General features: G+C 35.3%; 1 protein-coding gene across 7 annotated transcripts in view; it reads left to right on the top strand.

Annotated features, from left to right (window-relative positions):
* The window catches only part of DDAH1 (dimethylarginine dimethylaminohydrolase 1), a 371,445-nt gene extending 359,907 nt beyond the window's left edge, over positions 1-11,538 (top strand). For all 7 annotated transcript variants that reach the window (XM_053693888.1, XM_053693885.1, XM_053693887.1 and 4 more), the window contains 2 exons: positions 9,558-9,701; positions 11,178-11,538. In XM_053693888.1, coding sequence (XP_053549863.1) covers positions 9,558-9,701; positions 11,178-11,294 — 261 coding nt within the window. In that variant the 3' untranslated portion in view covers positions 11,295-11,538. The remainder of the gene's footprint in view (positions 1-9,557; positions 9,702-11,177) is intronic.
* The last annotated feature ends 4,484 nt before the right edge of the window (positions 11,539-16,022 follow it).

The raw sequence follows: 16,022 nt of genomic DNA, 5'->3' as shown, positions 1-16,022 counted from the left end.
ATAAATAGATGCCAAAGGGACAGTCTAGTCCAAAACCAACTTTCATTATTCAGATAGGGCATGTAGTTTTAAACTATTTTCCAATTTACTTCTATCACCAATTTTGCTTTGTTCTCTTGGTATTTTTAGTTGAAAGCTAAATCTAGGAGGTTCATATGCTAATTTCTAAGCCCTTGAAGGTCGCCTCTTAGCTCAGGGCATTTTGACGGTTTTTCACCACTAGAGGGTGTTAGTTCATGTGTTTCATATACATAACACTGTGCTCACGCACGTAGAGTTCCTATGAGACAGCACTGATTGGCTAAAATGCAAGTCTGTAAAAAGAACTGAAATAAGGGGCAGTTTGCAGAGGCTTAGATACAAGGTAATCACAGAGGTAAAAAGTGTATTAATGTAACTGTGTTTGTTATGCAAAACTAGGGAATGGGTAATAAAGGGATTATCTATCTTTTAAAACAATAACTATTCTGGTGTAGACTGTCCCTTTAAGGAGCAGCGGTCTTAAGACCGCTGCTTCTGTACTGCTGTTTTCGGTGAGCCTGAAGGCTCACGCGGAAACAGCTGCATTGGGGCAGATTGACAGCTTGTTAAATAGGACCCTTAGAATAAAGTGTAAGGGTTAAAAATAAGTTGAACCAAACATAACAAAAATACATTAAAATAAACTGTTACACCCATATATACACTTTCTGAAAAAAAAAATATTACATATAAATAATATTAAAAATATTTTATAATAGTTAAAAGGTGAAAACATATATACATTTTGGAGCCCTTTCCACTCAAATACATTTAAACAAGAAAATTAATTTTTAAATAAACTTTAATATTTTTAATATGTTTTACAGTTTTTTACTGTAAATATTTTACATTCCAATTTTATTCCTTAATAGATATTTTTACTTTCAACTTGATATACACACACTATCCCACCCATGTTAAAAAGTTTACTTTGAGCGCAGATAGCACGCAAGCGGAAAAATCTGATAGCGTGCCACTAGTAATCTCGGCCAAAATACCTTTGCTCATACATTTACAACATTTAGTATTACTAATACATTTTGTTTAAACAACAGTTTCCTGGACTGTTACAAATCACAACTTTCTTTTCTATATCAAATATAAACAGCTAAATATATCCATCTAAACCAAATATAGGACTTTCAGAATTAGTTCATGTTTTGCTTTTTTTTCTGTTATACCTAAAATAGAAAAAACTCACAAATATCGTGAATGCTAAATTTGGTTTTCAAGAACTTGGTGTACCCAATAAGTTTTGCAGAGCACTGTGTTTAATATATATTTTGGTTTATATTTGTATTTCTGTCTTGAGTTACTGTATACACACGATTGGACTGCCCCTGGCACGCCGCAGCTCCCAGCTGGCTGAGCTATGCTCAGAAATAATTCACCATGTCTTTTCTATATTAGTTCTGAGCACCAGTTCGCATTCCTATGTAGTGGAGGTTTGGCTATAAAATCCCCTCGCTGATGGGCTATAAAATGCCCTCGCTGATGGGCTATATACTCATGAGAGCAAAGAGAAAATTGTGTCCTGAAATAATATTCCCCCTTTTTCCCTGGTGTACAGTACTATTCCCAGTCTGACTAATATCTTCAGCTCTCCAAATTACCACTTCCTTTTTTTTATAAAACATTCTTGTTATAACTATGGTCTATAATGAGGTTACGGACATAGAACGTTTTGTTCTTTTGAGGTTGGGCATGATTATGGCTTCCAACATGAGAAATATTTAATTGCTCTGTCAATATTGGCTTTATACATGGAGAGAAGTGATTTAAAAATGAAGGTTTGTATGTCAGATTAATTTCTTTTTTACACTCATGGGACAGGTGCACAGAAGTTAATCAGGGTTAGAGATTTAATAAAAGAAGAAAAGTGAAGATAAAGGCAAGAGAAAAAAATAACGAATAATAGTTACTGGTGTGGTTGAAAATATTTATTTTACTGATATGAAAGAGTAACATTTAATCATGAGCATTGGCAGTAAATATTAGAGTTGTGCATTTGGGCTTTGGAAAAATGAAAATTTTGTCAGAATTTTGCTGATTCGTCGAGTCGTTTGATGCATGAACAGCTGAATACAGTATTGGACAAGAAACAAATGATTGCTTGACAAAATTGATTTGTTCATTCTTTCATTCCATTTGACTCCAAAAATGGGGGGGAAGGAGTTATATTTTTTAGTTAATGAGGAGTGGGGGGAAGGAGTTATATTTTTTAGTTAATGAGGAGTGGGGGGAAGGAGTTATATTTTTTAGTTAATGAGGAGTGGGGGGAAGGAGTTATATTTTTTAGTTAATAAGATTTGTTTGTAATGATGTACAGGGGGTCTGACCATTAATTTGTGCATCGTCCCCTGTACAATCCTGCTATAGTATTACTAATGACTGATGTTAAGTGCAGCCAGTCAGGCACTAAATGCTGGAGTTTAGTCATACAGGAGCTGTATGTTATTACAACATTGAACAATTGGTCCATTTAATTGTTCAAATCCTATAATGTAAGATTTTTGTTAATATAAATTGTCTATATTAGCTGTTCTCACTGGAAATAATGGTAACAAATCCGAATCCAATATTCGTCTGAACTGATTGCTGCATGGATTAAATTTGTCCGAACCGAATATTTAAAAAAAATTGGAAACAAAGCTTTTGGACGAATTTAATTTTTCCCATGTACACATGTCTAGTAAATATTAATCAGTCATATTACACACACTTGGACAGTATAGAGGGGTCAGATTCAGAGTAACAGTGCACTACTGAGCACTAGGCAAACACATCTGGTGAACCATTGAAAAGATACAAATGTGTGTAGCCGCCAATAACCAGCTGATTCCCAGTAGTGCATTGCTGCTGAGGATATGTACATATGCTGGTGTGGTTGATTCTGAGAATTGGCAGTAAGTATTAATCAAGTCGATTGCACACTCTAGGACAGTACAGAGTGGTCGTTGCAGCTCACTGTGAAGGGACAAAATAGTGCCCACAGCTCATGACTGAGGATGTCTCCAAACTCCGTTTAAGGCATAGGGGCCTATTTACTATGGTGCGAGCGGACATGATCCGATATAGCAGACCATGTCCGCTGTACATCGATAAATGCTGACAGCATACACTCTCAGCATTTATCATTTCAACAGCAGTTCTCGTGAACTTCTGGTGCAATGCCGCCCCCTGCCAATTTGTGGCCAATCGGCCGCTAACAGGGGGTGTCAATCAACCCGATCGTATGCGATCGGGCGGATTGCTGTCCACCACCTCAGAGGTGGCAGACGAGTTAAGAAGCAGCGGTCTTAAGACCGCTGCTTCTAAACTTCTGTTTCCGGCGAGCCTGAAGGCTTGCGCAGAAACAGATGCATTGGGGCCGATTCACTGGTTGATAAAACGGCCCCTAAATCTTTTACTTATTTCCTCACCTCTAAATACCGCTCTTTCTTATGAATGCCAGAAAGGAAATGACATACAGTGCCCCTTTAAGTTATTCTTTTGTTAATGCAAATTAAAGGGATATAAAAAATGAAAAAATGAAATGCTCTAGTATGTTAGATAATATTCTTATTTCACTATTACTTTTACATAACTGTGTGTTTAACCCCTTAATGACAGCTGACACACCCTATACAACTGCTGTCATTTTTAAACTAAGGGGTGAATTATTATGTGTCTCACCACCGCTGCAGTAATAGTGTGTATCACTGCTGGAGACGACCCTTACGCTATTACTGGCATAAAAAAAAACCTTAATGTGCAAGGTACAACGTGTCATTAAGGGGTTAAACTCTGCAAAGAGATTAAACACATAGGTAAAGTAATATTCAGATCAGCAGTGCACTACTAGGAACAAGCTGAACACATCTGGTGATCCAATGGCAAGAGACAAATGTGTGTAGCCACCAATCAGCAGCAAGTTTCCAGTATTACATTGCTGCCACTGAGTATATGGACATATGCTTTTCGACAAAGGATACTAAGAGAGCAAAATAAATTTAATAACAGAAGTGAAATTAAAAGGTTCTTAAAATTCCATGCTCTATCAAATCATGAAAGTTTTTGACTTTCCTATCCCTTTAAAGGGCCATAATAGTTATAAAATAACTTGCTCTAATGAATTACAGCATGTCATTTTTTAACTATCAACCCTCCAATGGGGCTACACACAAAGAAGAAGTACCTGTGGGACCCGCAGAGCACTGCTGGCCAGAGAGAAAGCTGCCACTGATTCAATAAGCAGCGCTAGTCCCACGACTCAGATGTGTAACAAGTGCTTCTTGAGAACAGCAGTGCTGTGCGAGTCCCAAGTGGTACTTCTACTGTGTGTTTAACCACTTTGCAGTGGTTAAACACACAGTAGTGAAGGGTCGATATTTGTAACATGACATTCTCTAATGAAGTAAAGCATGTCATATTTTAATATTATGGCCCTTTAAATACTAGCATTCACATCATTAGTATTAGCATGAAAAGTAGTTCCCTGTTCTAAAAACATCTGGAACCAATAAGTACCTAGCGCACTAAGTAGAATGTGGGTAGGATCAGTTCTATACTCTTCGGGCTGTTATATAACCTGCAAACTGCCAAAATTAGCACTGCTGATACAAGGGGCAGTTCTGGGGCTTCAGTCCCTATTACCTAGCCCCTTATTGATACTATAGTAGCACCTTTTTTATACTAATTTCGCTATTCTTAATAATTTATATTTTTTAAATAAAGAGAGATAGGGGCCGATATATTATGTGTCTGGCGGACATGATCCGCTGTAGCGATCATGTCCGCCAGACATCGATAAATGCAGACAACATACGCTGTCTGCATTTATCATTGCACAAGCACTTCTGGTGAACTGCTTGTGCAATGCCGCCCCCTGCAGATTTGCGGCCAATTGGCCCCATGGAATGTAAACAGGCTGATTTGTCCTTTTGCAAGATCATACTAGTGAACGATTCCTAGTCTTAGAAAAGACTTAGAAAATCTTGACCAAAATAAATATCTTAATTGGAACATGAGTCAGAAAGAACTCAACATAATCAAAGATTTAAAAAATAATAAAAATATTACAATCAAACCAGCGGATAAAGGCAGAGGCATCGTCCTTATGGACACTTCCTTCTACATTGAAGAATCAAATAGACTCCTCCACGACGAAACCACTTACAAAAAACTGAAAAATAATCCCATTAAAAATCAGACAATAAAATTAGAACAATTATTGGATAAAGCATTTAATACTGGGCTATTAACGAAATATGAATATGAATTCCTAAACGTAAAAAATCCCATCACTCCAACATTCTACATTTTACCTAAAATCCATAAACACCTCACTAGACCCCCAGGCCGCCCCATCACATCAGGCATAGGATCACTCACATCTAATCTTTCCCAATATGTAGATTTCTTTTTACAAAATTATGTTATATCCCTACCATCCTATCTCAAAGATTCAACTCAATTACTTAATATTTTAAAAAATCTTTCTTGGAAAGAAAATTTTCTATTAGTCACTTGCGATGTCAATTCGCTATACACAAATATAGACCATCAAAAAGGTTTAAGAGCAATAAAATATTTCCTTGACAAAGATCCCCTTTTAAACTCAGATCAAAACCAATTTCTACTTGAATGCATAAATTTCATACTCCACAATAATTCTTTTCTCTTCAATGAAAATATATATCTCCAAGTCAAAGGAACAGCAATGGGCACAAGGTTCGCCCCTAGTTATGCCAACCTGTTTATGGGTCTCTTTGAAAAAAACTTTATATATGAAGGACAATGGGGGGCAAACCTTGTGCACTACTACAGATACATAGATGATCTCTTCATCATTTGGAAGGGGGAACACGAACTTCTAGAACTATTCATAGAGGACATGAACACTAACCCAATGAATCTTAAATTTACACACGAGTACAGCAGTAATCTAATCCATTTTTTAGACATAGAAATTGAAATCATTAACACAGAAATAAAAACAAGAACTTATTTCAAACAAACAGACGCAAACAATTATATTCACAATGATAGTTGCCATCTAACAAGATGGAAAACAAATATACCCAAGGGTCAGTATCTAAGAATCCGTAAAAACTGTTCAGATATCAACCAATTTTCTAAACAATCCGAAATTCTCACACAGAGATTTAAAGAAAAAGGTTATAAGTCCCACATTATTAATAAAGCCAAAAAAGAAGCTGAAGAAAAAAACAGAGAGTTAATACTAACTACACAACATTTGACAAAACAAAAACAAAAAACTGAAGACCCATTTTTTATACCATTCATCACACAATATAGCTCCCAACATCATGAAATAAAAAAGATCCTCAATAGACATTGGCATTACATCAAACAAGATCAGATATTAGGACATTATTTTTAAAAGAGCAAAAAAATTAAAAAATATTCTGTCACCTAGTGAATTTAAAAATAAAACAACCAACAACTTAGTAGATACAAATTTCAAAAAAGAAAAAATAGAAGGATTTTTTCCATGCATTTCATGCAAATCATGTAAACATAGTTCAAAAATCAAAACAATAAAATCAAATAATAATGAACAATACATAAACATAAAAGAAATCATACGCTGTTCAGATCAAAACGTAATCTACTGCATACAGTGTTCATGCGGCCTACAATATTTTGGCCAAACGAGCCGCATGTTAAGAGACAGAATTAGAGAACACCTACACCATATAGAACACAAAGCTACCAATACTGAACTATACAAACACTTCACAGAATGTCACAACGGAAACACTAACAAATTCAAATATTGGGGAATTAAAAAAGTATTTCTTAGCCCCAGAGGAGGTAATATGGAACATTTTCTACTTAGAAAGGAAGCAGAATATATCTATGCATTTAAAACTCTCCATCCATATGGATTAAATATGGAATTTGACCTAAACTTTCTAATTTAAAACCAAAGTAAAAGTCAAATTAAAAACAAAATCAAAAAATTAAAATTAAAAACAAATCAAAAGAAGAATTTCTATCAAAATATAAATATAAATACTTTATAACAAAGTTCTATAAATATCTCTTCCCATTTTTTAATTAAAACAAATAATAAACAAATTTATACACAACGATATTCACATTAGTTGATTAAACATAATAGTTTACTCTGCCCCCCTTTCTCAATTTTAAGACCTACGAATCAACTACTGAATAAGATCAGCTCAGTCTAAACCCAATAACTTTTTGGAATTAAAATTAATCTTTATAACATAGTTTAATAAAATAGTTTATTTTGCCCCTTTTTCACTTACCCAAAAAATCTTCATTTTTTATAAAAATCAACATTATTAACACTGATCAAAACACAAAGAATAACCATTCCGAAATATAGATTAATATAAGATAACGAACAATAATCTAATACCTCATCTTTTAAGATTAAAATACTTCCCTTAACATTACCTTTTATCTAAAGCAATATCGCCTTAATAAATGAGCATCTAGATCCATATTAGCAGATACTTTATTTAATCACAAAAGATATATTTTATATATCAGTTATTTAGGAACAAAGAAATTAATTGTTCCTCCTCTACCCATTTTTCATTTTGACACTGTACCTTTATATTATATTTGACAATATACCTTATCCTAACACAATTAGTTATAAAAATATTTGTCCAACACAAGCTTCACACCATTTTTACCTACACAAACTGTGAATTCAATAACAGGTGTTCCACTTTACATTTTTTTTAAAAAAATTTTGTGTTTTTTCTATGAACTTTTCTATTGGTTAAAAGCAATTACAAACACCCAATAGTAACACAGATTGCCTACCAATGTTATCCAATAGCAATCTATACTGCCCTTTATAAATGCCCCACAGAGTGTTCAATGGCATCTTGATAAGGCTACGGCCGAAACGCGTAGAGCTGCCTACACTCTGAAACACTGCATATATAGCCGGGCAATTTGAAAAAGCCGGTTATTTGAAAAAACCGTTCAGTTTGGAAAAGCCGGTCACTTCTGAAAAAAGCCGGTACTCTAAACTTTGAACCCTTTTTTGCCGCCAAACGGATCCCAAGAAATCAAACTGCTGCTACACACTGGTTCAGCTAAGGATCCAAAAGTCCATACTGACAGAGAGTATTGGGACACCGCAATTTCCAGGAAATCCCACAGGACCTTAAACAAAGAAAACTTTTCTCCATTTGGAATCAGATACCTGCTATCAGACCGGAGTCCATACTGATAAATAGTATTGAGACAACCGCCATCCACAAAAGAACTCTTTTTAGCTATTACTAATAGCTTATCCATATGAATGTCTTCCAACGGATCCCACTAAACCACTAAGTAGTTTTGAGAACCACTACTTTCTAAGGTACTTTTATAAGGTGTTATAAGGCACTGTTCTAACAATCAACCGCTCTTATCAAAACTACCCTAACTTGGGTTGTTTTATACAATTTTTACTAGACCTTTTTTATCCATTTTTATCCACTGCAGTGAGATACACATACGACACATATATATTGTACAAATATGTATTTTATGTCTTTTTAATTTGCCTCTTTTTTAATCTGCCTATTTTTCAATATATACCATTTTTTATTATAATTGCATTTGTTCCTATCCTGCTTGTATTTGTTACAACTTGTATTCGCTACATTGTTCAATATATAAAAATTGTCACATTTTGTACAATACCTAATTCTTTCTTTTTATTATTTATATTGACTTCCACAATCTTATTATTTTATCATCACACAAACCAGTTAACACATACAATTTTATATTTTTAATATCTGTTCACCCACCACGCTACAATACGATTAAAAGTACTTTGTTAATATTTTTCAATTATTTTCTAATTAATTGAAACTTAGCTCCCCTTCACTTGTCCGTTCTAACTTTTACATCGATAACAATTTGGAGGAATTGCTATCACTTAGAAGGGTTGTAGAGCATATTCTTAACCACTCAAAAATTATTTAGCTCACTATTATCTAATTAGTTTTAAAGGTGCACTCGCTCCATCCTGCTTCTTAAATACTAGTGAACGATTCCTATAAATGTTTTTTTTAAATTTAACACTACAACAAAAAGGTTCAGTTAACGAGTGCGTAGATTAGTATCATCATTTTGTTTGTGGGAAGGTGAAAAACCTTAAATAAAAAAACAAAAATGGAATTTTCAGCCCCAGCATAATGATTATCAATACTTTGTAATGTTTCTCTAGTTAACAAAACAATTTATATGTACAGTATATACATTATGTGCAGTCTACTGTATATATAAATGTTTGTCAGTATTATGCATTATTAAGCCTTTTGTATAGGTACCTGAAGATGGAAAATATAAACTCATTTATAATATTAAATCTATCTGACTATGTTAGCACATTCCTTCCTATAGTTTATAACGCACATTTCACCATAACATGCTCAAAATGTAGTTATGTTGAGTGGAAGTGAAGAAATACATTTGTACACGACATTACTGTACGTCAGATGATTGACAGATCTGAGTCATGACCGCTGTTAAAATTATTTGTTTTTCAGACCATGCAACAGATGAGTGATCATCGCTATGACAAACTGACAGTCCCTGATGACATTGCAGCTAATTGCGTTTACTTAAACATACCAAGCAAAGGGCATGTGTTACTGCACCGCACACCCGAAGAGTTTCCAGAGAGTGTAAAGGTAAAAAATTGTTCAATCTGGCTACATAAGTGAGAATATATAAAGCAGGTATATATAAAGATAGATAAATAATTAGATACAGGAAGATGGATAGATAGACAGACAGACAGACAGACAGGTAGAAAGATGATAGAGAAAGATAATAAATATAGATGATAGATAAACAAATATAGAGATAGATAGAAAGATAGACAGACAGGTAGAAAGATGATAGAGTGAGATAAAAAATTGATAATGATAGATAAACAAATATAAAGATAGATACATAGATATATAGATAGACAGATTATAGACAGACGATAGATAGACAGATAGATAGATAGATAGATAGATAGATAGATAGATAGATAGATAGATATTGATAATGAAGATAGATAGATAATGAAGATAGATAGATAATAAACAGATATAGATGGATAGATAGATAGATAGATAGATAGATAGATAATGAAGATAAATAGATAGATAGATATATAGATAGATAGATAGATAGATAGATAGATAGATAGATAGACAGGTAGAAAGATGATAGAGAGAGAGAAAAAAATAGATGATAGATAAACCAATATAAAGATAGATAGATAGATAGATAGATAGATAGATAGATAATGAAGATAGATGATAAACAGATATAGATAGATAGATATATAAATAGAGATAGATAGATAAATAGATACTGTAGATAGATCATGAAGATAGACAGAAAAATGGATAGATAGATAGATAGATACACTGTAGATATCAAATTTACCTTTTCCTGTTGGTCTCCTACTTTAAAACTTAGTGCCTTTCACGGAAATGTGCTACGTCTCATCAAAGCAGAACAGGCATACATTTGATAACAGACATAAACTAGAGACATTTTTTGTTGTTCATTTTGCACCGAATCACGAAAGATGAATTTTAATTTCCATGTATGTTACAATGCTACTCTTACACAGAGACACAACAGAATCTTTAATTTCCATGTATGTTACAATGCTACTCTTACACGGAGACACAACAGAATCTTTAATTTCCATGTATGTTACAATGCTACTCTTGCACGGAGACACAACAGAATCTTTAATTTCCATGTATGTTACAATGCTACTCTTGCACGGAGACACAACAGAATCTTTAATTTCCATGTATGTTACAATGCTACTCTTGCACGGAGACACAACAGAATCTTTAATTTCCATGTATGTTACAATGCTACTCTTGCACGGAGACACAACAGAATCTTTAATTTCCATGTATGTTACAATGCTACTCTTGCACGGAGACACAACAGAATCTTTAATTTCCATGTATGTTACAATGCTACTCTTGCACGGAGACACAACAGAATCTTTAATTTCCATGTATGTTACAATGCTACTCTTGCACGGAGACACAACAGAATCTTTAATTTCCATGTATGTTACAATGCTACTCTTGCACGGGAGACGCAACAGAATCTTATGTATAAATAATTGTTTTCCTTTTTTGTAGGTGTTTGAGAAGCTGAAAGACCATATGCTAATCCCAGTCGCCAACACAGAACTGGGGAAAGTAGACGGAGCCCTTACCTGCTGTTCCCTGCTGATTAACAAGAAGACAGATCTCTGAGATTAACTAATAGTTCCTGTGTAATTGGCAATAAAGTACTTGCAAGACAGCAAAGTCTCCGGCCACCTACAGTATTGTATTTTAATTGACAATCTACCACTGTGCTACTAAACCACGATTACTATTATAGCTTAGGTGCTGTTCACGTATTGTGAAAGAATAAGGAAAACACATTTAAGAAGTCACTTAAATTCTGGACTTGTTTTGATGTATGTGAATAAATGTGATTCAGAACACAAGACAACATTGTCACAGAGTTTTGTAACATAGGAATGACCTGTTTTTGTTACTACCACTGTGTGTTTTAAGTTAAAATTGTGATTTTGTTTTTGGTTGTGGGTCGTACAATTCATTATATAATACTTTTTCATTTGTCTTTATTACATGATCTAGCATTATTCTGTATATATGAGAATGAAAAAGCCATCATAAATTTTGCTAGTGCCAGTTAAAGAGTCATAACCATAACAACTTAAATACATATAAATACATTTCAGATTTAAATAGAAGCATTGTTGCATTTATGTATCAGTGTGTAGTGGAAGCTATTGTTGCATTTACTGTGCAATGGCTCACTAGATATGCACCAAGCGTCCGCATTGAAAGTAGTATTTTTTAAGTTGTCGTAGCTTAAAGTTTCACTTTCTACAACTCTGTCTTCATTAGTGAATACTGGGGGGGGGGGGGGGGGGGAATCTGAGATTTGTTAAACCACCACATACTTATTGTAGCTTCTACACCAAGTGACAGAAGATCAGACTTTAGCAGATTTGTGTGTATAGTGTTCTGCTCCGCTTGTTGTACTGTACTGGTTAGTAGTCCCGCCCCCCAGGAGCATGGAGCGGGGTTAGTGAAGAAAATCGTTAAGAACTGGGATTCATGCAAGGCCGGATTGGCCAAACAGGAGATTTCCCGGTGGGCTGGAGCAGCTGGGGTTGGACAGCTACAATTCGCTGCTGGCGGGGCAATGCAGCTGTATCACCTCTTCTATGTTACTATGAGCTATACATATTAAGGTCATAAAGTATTTCATTGTAAGTTTTAATTCGTAGACCATGTATCACTTTAGTAGTCCACTTTTAAATGGTCTCTAGTGTCTAGTCAGAGTAACACACTGTTTTGTGTCTTCTCGAGATTTCAAACCCGTCCTCAGCCTCCCCAATAGGCCAGATTTTCAGGATTACCTTGGATGAGAGCAGGTAGATTAACAATGTTTACTAATCAGCTGATTATTTCACCTGTGCTCTAGTACGGATATCCTTAAAATCTGACCTGAGGACAGGTTTAAAAAACATTACTTTAAATGTTTATTACACTGTGAAAGGGAATCATGGATGAAATTGGGTTGAATGGTGCCTATATAGCAACAATCTTGCAATTTTTTAAATTTTATTCTGAATTTAATTCTGAAAAAAAAAAAATGTGTGAAGGAGTGGCCCAGAAATCCCCTTGAGAAAAAGATAATTTATGTAAGAACTTACCTGATAAATTCATTTCTTTCATATTGGCAAGAGTCCATGAGCTAGTGACGTATGGGATATACAATCCTACCAGGAGGGGTAAAGTTTCCCAAACCTCAAAATGCCTATAAATACACCCCTCACCACACCCACAATTCAGTTTAACGAATAGCCAAGTCGTGGGGTGATAGAAAAAGGAGTAAAAAAAGCATACAAAAAAGAGGAACTGGAAATATAATTGTGCTTTTATACAAAAAATCATAATCACCAGAAAAAGGGTGGGTCTCATGGACTCTTGCCAATATGAAATAAATAAATTTATCAGGTAAGTTCTTACATAAATTATGTTTTCTTTCATGTAATTGGCAAGAGTCCATGAGCTATGAGCCATTTTCCGCTGAATTAAATCCACCTAAAATAAGTTTTTCTTATAAATTGAAAGAAAAAAACTTAAAACATTAGCAGAATAATCAAACTGAAACAGCTGCCTGAAGAACTTTTCTACCAAAGACTGCTTCAGAAGAAGCAAATACATCAAAATTTTAAAATTTAGTAAATGTATGCAAAGAAGACAAGTTGCTGCTTTGCAAATCTGATACACTGAAGCTTCATTCTTAGAAGCCCAAGAAGTGGAGACTGATCTAGTAGAATGAGCTGTGATCCTCTGAGGTGGGGACTGTCCCGACTCCAAATAAGCTTTATGAATCAAAAGCTTTAACCAAGATGCCAAAGAAAAGGCAGAAGCTTTCTGATCTTTCCTAGAATCAAAGACAACAAATAGACTAGAAGTCTTCCTCAAATATTTAGTAGCTTCAACATATTATTTCAAAGCTCTTACAACATCCAGAGAATGCAAAGATCTTTCAAGAGCATTCTTGGGATTCTTGGGATTAGGACACAAGGAATGAACAACAATTTCCCTACTAATGTTGTTGTAATTCACAACCTTAGGAAGAAATTTAAACGAAGTCCGCAAAACAGCCTTATCCTGATGGAAAATCAGAAAAGGAGACTCACAAGAGAGAGCAGACAATTCGGAAACTCTTCTAGCTGAAGAGATAGCCAAAAGAAACAACACTTTCCAAGAAAGTAGTTTAATATCCAAAGAATGCATATACTCAAAAGGAGGAGCCTGCAAAGTCTTCAAAACCAAATTAAGACTCCAAGGATGAGAGAACAAAACAGTGAATATCAGGAAGCTTAGCAATCTTTCTATGAAATAAAACAGAAAGAGCAGAGATTTGTCCCTTCAAAGTACTTGTAGACAAACCTTTATCCAAAACCATCCTGAAGAAACTGTAAAATTCTAGGAATTCTAAAAGAATGCCAGGAGGATTTATGAGAAGAACACCATGAAATATAGGTCTTCCAAACTCGGTAATAAATCTTCCTTGAAACAGACTTACAAGCCTGTAGCATAGTATTAATCACAGAGTCAGAGAAACCTCTATGACTAAGCACTAAGCGTTCAATTTCCATACCTTCAAATTTAACGATTTGAGATCCTGATGGAAAAATGGCCCTTGAGACAGAAGGTCTGGTCTTAGAGGAAGTGGCCAAGACTGGCAACTGGACATCCAAATAAGATCCACATACCAAAACCTGTGAGGCCACGCTGGTGCTATCAGAAACACATACAATTGTTCCATAATGATCTTGGAGATCACTCTTGGAAGAAGAACTAGAGGTGGAAAGATATAAGCAGGTTGGTAAAACCAAGGAACTGCTAAAGCATCCACCATCTCCACCTGAGGATCCCTGGACCTGGACAGGTACCTGGGAAGTTTCTTGTTTAGATGAGAAGCCATCAGATCTATTTCTGGAAGACCCCACATCTGTACAATCTGACAAAATACATCTGGATGGAGAGACCACTCCCCCAGATGTAAGGTCTGACGGCTGAGATAATCCACTTCCCAATTGTCTACACCTGGGATATGCACTGCAGAAATTAGACAAAAGCTGGATTCTGCCCAAGAAAGTATCCAAGATACTTCTTTCATAGCTAGGGGACTGCGAGTCCCATCCTGATGATTGACATATGACACAGTTGTGATATTGTCCGTCTGAAAACAAATGAATGGTTCTCTCTTTAAAAGAGGCCAAACCTGAAGAGCCCTGAAAATAGCACGGAGTTCTAAAATATTGATTGGTAACCTCACCTCTTGAGGTTTCCAAACCCATTGTGCTATCAAAGATCCCCAGACAGCTCCCCAACCTGAAAGACTTGCATCTGTTGTGATCACAGTCCAGGTAGGACAAACAAAAGAAGCCCCCTGAATTAAACGATGATGGTCTAACCACCAAGTCAGAGAGAGTTGAATGTTGGGATTTAAGTATATTAATTGTGATATCCGAGTATAATCCCTGCACCATTTATTTAGCATACAAAGCTGTAGAGGTCTCATGTGAAAATGAGCAAAGGGGATCGCATCCGATGCTGCAGTCATGGGACCTAAAACTTCCATGCACATAGCCACTGAAGGGAATGATTGAGACTGAAGGTTTCGACAAGCTGAAACCAATTTCATTTGTCTCTTGTCTGTTAAGTACAGAGTCATGGACAATGAATCTATCTGGAAACCTAAAAAGGTGACCCTTGTCTGGGGAATCAAGAAACTCTTTGTTAAATTGATCCTCCAACCATGTCTTTGAAGAAACAACACTAGTTGATTCGTGTGAGACTCAACTAAATGTAAAGACTGAGCTAGAACCAAGATATCGTCCAAATAAGGGAAAACCGCAATACCCTGTCCTCTGATTACAGATAGAAGGGCACCGAGAACCTTCAAAAAGATCCTTGGAGCTGTTGCTAGGCCAAATGGAAGAGCGACAAATTAGTAATGCTTGTCTAGAAAAGAGAATATCAGAAACCGATAGTGATCTGGATGAATCGGAATGTGAAGATATGCATCCTGTAAGTCTATCATGGACATATAATGACCTTTCTGAACAAAAGGCAAAATAGTCCTTATAGTCACCATCTTGAAAGTTGGGACTCTTACAAAACTATTCAAAAACTTCAGATCCAGAACTGGCCTGAATGAATTTTCTTTCTTTGGGACAATGAATAGATTTAAATAAAACCGCAGACCCTGTTCCTGAAACGGAACTGGTATTATTACCCCTGAAAGCTCTAGATCTGAAACACACTTCAGAAAAGCCTGAGCCTTCATCGGATTTGCTGGAACGTGAAAGAGAAAGAATCTTCCCACAGGAGGTCTTACTCTGAATCCTATTCAATACCCTTGAAAGACAATACTCTGAA

This window comes from Bombina bombina, chromosome 10 (assembly GCF_027579735.1).
Source record: "Bombina bombina isolate aBomBom1 chromosome 10, aBomBom1.pri, whole genome shotgun sequence".
In the NCBI taxonomy this organism is placed as follows: Eukaryota; Metazoa; Chordata; class Amphibia; order Anura; family Bombinatoridae; genus Bombina; species Bombina bombina.
This window is presented reverse-complemented; position numbering and strand designations above follow the sequence as displayed.